The following is a 6673-nucleotide window of genomic DNA, read 5'->3' as shown; positions in this document are numbered from 1 at the left end:
CTAACAGTGCAATCACGAACCCATGGAATAAGATTACCAAGTTACCAAATTCCGCGTGAAATGCTGAAATATTTCCTGAAAAAATAATACTTTGTGGGTAAATTGGCATTGGTTGACATTGATGTATTCTTATAAATTTTCGTTACGCCGTAAATTCCACGAAACTTGTATCTCTTGCAAATTTCATAATTTTATATGGATATATGCATGGAAATATACTTCAAAGAAATTTCTCACGCTAAATAAATAGAAAAAATAACCATTTTTAAAATTTCATTCCATTCTGTTTTAGGGTTTTGAAAAGTCCAATTTATTTCTGTTTTGTTGTTCACCAATAAACAAGGTTTTACAGATTTTTTGTGCGTGAAAGTTACATGAATAAATTTTGCGTCCAAATTAAGCCAAAATTCAAGGGAATATCAAACTGGTATTGAAAGGTGGTTTTGGTTTTTAGCAGATTTCCGTCCAGTCAGGGTTTAATCCTCTTCTTTATACGGTCCGGCCATCAGTTTGTCCAAGAAAACTAAAATATTAATCAACATTAATTATTATTCACTGGTAAAAGTAAATCAATCCATACTCCATTTATCTTGGCGAATTTTTTAAACCAGGTTTGGTTACAAAATATAAAGAATTGGCAGTTTATTAAATTATTAACAAAACCACAAATTTTCATTTTCAAAAGTTATAAATTAATTTTTTTCTTCTAAAATGCCAGTACAATATTAGTTAAAAGTTTCTAATCAGAAAATTCCCGTAGTGGTATCGCTATCATAAACCCATTGTAAAATTCGTATAATGAAAAGTTCCAAAATTTCCAAAATCGAGGAATTTTGACAAGCAAAATTTCGGAAATACTAAGATTTTATAATGAACCAATTATCACAGCCACTGTTTTGGTAACTGCTAAAATCCGTAAGTTGTGTAAAATAATTTTACAAAATAAGGAGACGCCCTTGATCTGAGTATGTAAGTTTACAAAAATTTGTAAGGACATTTTCCTTGTAAATATATAGAATTCACGGATTTTACAGAGTTGCCAAGGACTGCGTGAACTGAATTTCTATAAATTTTCTCAAAAACTTTTGAATTATTTTTTTCCTATAAAATGACAATCTATTAGTCAAAAGTTTCTTGTGAGGAACTAAATTCAAATCTCATCTTTGAACGCTTTATTTATAAGCTTAGAGCGACAAAATTTTACAAAAGCACGGAACTTTGAGAAATAAAACTTTAAGAAATTTAAATTTTCGGATTTTTTTAATTCTTCAAAAACTAGGTGAACTTGGCCAAGTATTAAAAACAATTTGTTTAAGTATGACTGACTTCCATATGGAGTAAATCCATCCTCATCTGGTGGAACGGCACAATCCTTGATGATTTCGTCGACCTCTTCCAATTCCAACTTCTCACCTGGGCAGAAAAAAATAGGTAAATTAAGCAACAATTAAGCCATAAATGACGTGGTAAATCACGCGAATATTTGTAATTTTGCAAGGCACCTGAATTTCAGGGGATTTTAAAAATCGTTTCGGTTTTTGAAATATCTTGGTCTCATGCATTTTTCAATTGCACAAATTTAGGAAATTTTGGCCCAAAATTTAAACAAAATTTGAACAAAAAATTTAATAAGTTTCAACACACTAGAAAAAAATGTTGACGAAAATTCGTCAAGTACATATTTTTAAGCCATTTATAAATTGTGATTTTAAAAAAAGTCCTCGGCCTTAAAACTTTTGTGCAAAAATTATTTTGTAAAATGGCCGAAAATGAGGAGCACGGTAAGGAAATTTTATAAAATATATATAACATTCAGTAGTAAAATTCACTTTTGACGAAAAGTCAAAATACTTTGATTAATCTTTTGTACGTTTTGACGTCGAGAATTAATTTTGAAACTGTTTTGTGGCGTCGAGGTTAACTTTTTAGATGACTTTACTAGTTAGGAAGTCAACGATGATTTGATGTGTTATAAAGCAAGCTAAAATTTCACATATTCACTCTGCTATTTGTAACTCCGCAAATAAGTTAACAAATTTTTAAAATAAAGTAATAAAGCGCCGTTTAGGATACAATTCAAAATACCAAGATTGGTAGATTGTAACCTGATTTCATTTCGTAATATTTGTAAATGCGTTGGCAAACTTGTAGATTTTAGTAGACTGCAAACGACCGCGTAAATCAGGGTTTGGGAAATCACATAACATTGCGATTTCTGTGAAATATGTGATTTGTAAGATTTCTGTGATTATGGGGCATAATTTCCATTTTGCCCCATAATCACAGAAATCTTAATCAGCTTAATCAGCTTAATCAGCTTTCTTTAATATGAATAACAGATTGATATTCGAATTCAACATAAAATTATTGATGTGTTTTTTTAACTAACTTTCAACTTTAAGATACAAATCAAACGCAAAATGCAACTTTGTCTCAACCGAATCAAGTCAAAATTTCATGCTGAATCCAAATATGACGCTGATTTTGTACTAGAATGCATTTTGTTTCACTTTCCCCCAGTAATATCACAAATCGTAGAAATCAAAGGGTGTGAAATTCACAGAAATCACACCTAATTTACAAAGAATTATAATCACAGGTCAAACCCTAAATTTGGATACTGATTTAACCCGCTAGGGACCAACTACACATATTTGTGTAGTTTTTTGCTTTCCCTTGGGGACCAAGTACACAAATATGTGTACTTTTTTGCTTTCCGTTAAGGACCAAGTACACACATTTGTGTACTATTTTGTAGTTACGTTGGGGACCAACTACACATATTTGTGTAGTTTTTTTCTTTCCGTAGAGGACCAAGTACACACATTTGTGTACTATTTCCCCGTTACGTTGGGGACCAACTACACACATTTGTGTACTGCGGAAAAATTTTCAAGACCAAATACACACATGCATACAAGTCAAAATTTTATTTTACAAAATTTTAACACGAACCATTTATTTATGCACATTACCAAAAACTATATATCTGCAAAAACTACAACTGTAGTTCGCTGCAATGCATTGTAAGACTAATTTTAAATTGTTCACGCTCAGAAATAAGCGTATTTTGGAGTTTTCCAGAATAGACATGTTTTCGCCCGTGGCGGAATTTAAAATAAACTTAATTTTTAAAGAAGCAAAAAACGATAATTTTTTGAAAATTAAAAGTTTTTTTTAAATTGATTTTTTATCCCGAGTCAGGGCTTATGTACCCGTCATGTCCGTCTGTCTGTCCGTCTGTCTGTCTGTCTGGTTTGCGATAACTGCCGTAAAACTAATCCTATCGACTTGAAATTTTGCACACATATAGTATGGGTCAAATGAGGAGTTGAGTTCGAAGATGGGTGAAATAGGTCAAGTGGTTGACCGGTGGGGGTCATCGGAGTGGGTGGGGTATTACGCACCAAAATTTCAAAATTGTGTTAGAAAGCTGAAATTTGGCATAGAGGTTGCTAATGGTTTATAATGAAGGAATACAAAGTAAAATTTCAAAAATTTTCGTCTGGAGGGACCCGAGGGGGTGACCCATACCGATTTTTAAAATTCATCAAATCGAGCTGAAGTTTGGTAGAAAAGTTGGTAATAGAAGAATATTAATTAAAATAGGAACAATTTTCCCATAGAGAGACCCTATTGGGTAACCCATACTTTTTTTTGTAATCTTCGGATCCTGAAATTTGTTACACAGGATGGTAATTGTTACTAATAGAAGAATATGAATTTAATTTGGAAAAATCAAATTTAATTTTTTAATTTATTGATATGCATTTGCGATAAAATTTCATGCAAAAAGTCGGATTGAGTGATAAGCACAACTTGGCCTGACTCGGGCTATATCAAGTCTGCACTGTAGGTTTTATATTTTCAGGGTAGTAATTCTGAGCAAAAATTGTGTTTAATTTTTGAAATCGGATTAAAATTCGAAAGGTTACAGCGTTTTAAAAATCCTGACTTTGGCGGATTTTTTAAACTCCACCACGGGCGAAAACATGTCCATTTTAGAAAACGAAAAAATACGGGTCCGCTTATTTCTGAGCATGAACTAACTAACTCCGGTCAAGATCAGTGAAAAGCACTTGGACCTTGCTAAACTATAAAAATGTATTAATCAATAACTTAATATTATTGTAATGAACTGCAGATAATTTTTACTAATATGCATAAATAAATGCTTAATGTTAAATAAAATCATCAAAAGTTGCCGAAATAAATTCGGTCCTTTATGGTTTGCACACCCACTGTGAAATCGGTGACGTAACTACGCATACTTTAAAATCATTTTGGTGACGTAGCTACACTATTGGTAAAATTAAATTGGTTATGTAGCAACAACTAACTGATAAAATTCTGGTCCCCAAAGGAAAGCAAATTTCAATTATTTCGGTCACAAAGGGGTTAATAACTCACCCATGGAGGCCAAGATGTGCTTCAACTCGTCAAAGATCATGGTTCCGTCTTCTGATTTGTCGTAGAGTTTGAGACATTCTCGGAAATCCTCCACGTTTCCGATGTCCTTGTCCTTCTTGGCTTGCGAGAAGACGGTCAAGAATTCTTCAACCTTCAATTTCTTCACTCCTACATACATACGTATTTCAAAGTTTTGAGTTCCCAAAAATTAGAAAATTTAGGAAATATCTTTCAAAAATTTTGCAAATTTATCCAAGTTTATTACAAATGTGTAAATTTTTAAATTTTTACAGCAAACGTTCGCAAGTTTGAAAACAGTTTTCATATGACAATAAGCCAATTCGCTCAGGTTTTGGAAACTTTGTAAAACCCGTAAACTTTCAAGGTTTTACAAGCTTTTACAAATATTTTTGAGGAAAATTAGCTTCCAAATTTTTGTAATCTGCTCAGACCGAGGGCGTCTGTTTATTTTGTAAACGTTTGTAAAATTATTTATTTTGCAAAACCCACGGATTTTACAAATTTACAAAAACACTGCGTGAATTCTGTCAATATTTTTCGGCAAATTCACATCTGGTAAAATCCTAATTGGCACATTCGTCCTCGAGAAAATTAGTACCTTTCAAAAATATATCCACCGAAATTTTGTATCCAAACTATGTTACAATTTGACGCCCTAGAAAATTTACTTACAAAATTTGCAAAGCATAAATTTTCAAAGATGTATGCTTGTTTCTCTTCTAACAAAATTTTTAATTTACAAATTGCTCACCCTTCTTCTTCTGTCCACCGAATTTCTCGACGGATTTCTGCGTCGGGATGAGGCCGAGGGAACGAAGGACGCTCCCCATGTCGAACGCATCCACGGTATCGTTACCCTCAAAGTCGTAGATGGAAAAGGCGAATTTTGCTCCTGTACAAAAAAATATGCATATTTTTTTCACTAATCTTTATCGTAATTGAATATTTTTCAGTTTCTCATCTAATATGCAGAATTTATACTTAAATTATTCAAAATATTAATTCTGGCGTCAAAATCTATGCAAATTGTATGATGACAATTTTCTTAAATTTGTGAACTTGATTAAATCAAACCTCGTACTCGGGTTGAGACGTTTTTCAACACTTGTTTTTCTTATATATTTAAAAAAAATTTCAAAATTTTACAATATGGATATCATCGAATGTTTCATAATTAAAAACTCTTTGTACGAAATTTGCGACGTTATTTTCGAAATCGACTTTTAAAATAAATATTTTTTAAATTGTATTTCTTTAAAATTTTGTAATTCGGGTTTCGCTTAAATTTTTGATAATTGTGACAGATAATAAGTTTTGTACGGAATTACTGATTCAACAAAACCAGAATTTTCTTACTCTCAATATCCCGAGCACTCAAGTCCAATGCCTGTGAAAGCACATATCCAATTATTTTTCGAATTTGTAAATTATAACGATGCGACAATTCAGGAGGGCTTTGTAACCTTCTAAAATCCGTAAATTCTATAAACTTGCAAACTTTTACGAAATTTTACAAATATTTTTCAAAAAAATTAGGTAACGAATTTTGTAAACCTCTTCAGATCATGAGCGTCTCTTTAGTTTCTAAAAGTTTGTAAAATAATTTTACAAAACGCACGGATTTTACAAAGTTACAAATCACTGCGTGAATTCTCTCACTGCTTTTTTTCCGATTTACGGTTCAAATATTTTTTTTAATTACCATTTTAACAAATTAGGGGTAAATTTGGAATTGGGGTGGAAAAGGTGAAGAGTGGAAAGGACGCTACAATAATGGAATATACGACGAGTTGATCTGCTCCCACGAAATTTTCAGACGCAACTGAACCAGCTAAAACGCAGTCATGGATAAATTAGCCCCCAGTTTTTTCTTGGCTGCTGAAAAAGCTTTCCAAAAATTCCTCGGGGAGACAAACATCTCATCTTATTTTTGGAGAGAGGGTGTTAACCAAGGATGTCGTCATATTGTTAGTTCGACTCCAAAAAAGTGGGTAAAAATCTGTTACTGGATGGTGATCATTAGTTTAGCATATTTATAATTTTATAATAGAAGAAAACAAGATAATGTTCGTTTTTTGTTACCAGTCCATGGTCTGGTAACATATTATATTAGTATTGTGGTAAATTATTACCACGAAATATATTCAAAGCTGATATTTGGTAGAGGTTACCGAATTATTACTAAGTTTTTACCGAATTACCAATGTTTTACCGAATTATTCATTATTCTGATAACTTATTA

General features: G+C 32.0%; 1 protein-coding gene across 1 annotated transcript; it reads right to left on the bottom strand.

The window, feature by feature from the left end:
- Window positions 1-276: 276 nt before the first annotated feature.
- On the bottom strand, window positions 277-6289 carry LOC110860884 (myosin light chain alkali). Its single transcript, XM_022109998.2, has 6 exons — window positions 6134-6289; window positions 5788-5818; window positions 5183-5323; window positions 4411-4578; window positions 1327-1413; window positions 277-523 (listed from the first exon to the last, which is right to left on the bottom strand). Exons 1-6 carry the CDS (start codon window positions 6134-6136, stop codon window positions 477-479), a joined length of 477 nt encoding a protein of 158 aa, XP_021965690.1. The 5' UTR covers window positions 6137-6289; the 3' UTR covers window positions 277-476.
- Between the last annotated feature and the right edge of the window lie 384 nt (window positions 6290-6673).

This window comes from Folsomia candida, unplaced genomic scaffold (genome assembly GCF_002217175.1).
Source record: "Folsomia candida strain VU population unplaced genomic scaffold, ASM221717v1 Fcan01_Sc035, whole genome shotgun sequence".
NCBI classification, from domain to species: Eukaryota; Metazoa; Arthropoda; class Collembola; order Entomobryomorpha; family Isotomidae; genus Folsomia; species Folsomia candida.
Note: the sequence above shows the minus strand (reverse complement) of the source record. Positions and strands in the feature narration are given on the sequence as shown.

Excerpts from the sequence above, each read along its gene's own strand:
- LOC110860884 (XM_022109998.2), bottom strand. Across the intron at positions 5,324-5,787 it reads GAGTGCTCGGGATATTGAGA|GAGCAAAATTCGCCTTTTCC; the intron begins GTAAGAAAATTC and ends TTTTTTGTACAG. Across the intron at positions 4,579-5,182 it reads CGGTGGACAGAAGAAGAAGG|GAGTGAAGAAATTGAAGGTT; the intron begins GTGAGCAATTTG and ends GTATGTATGTAG.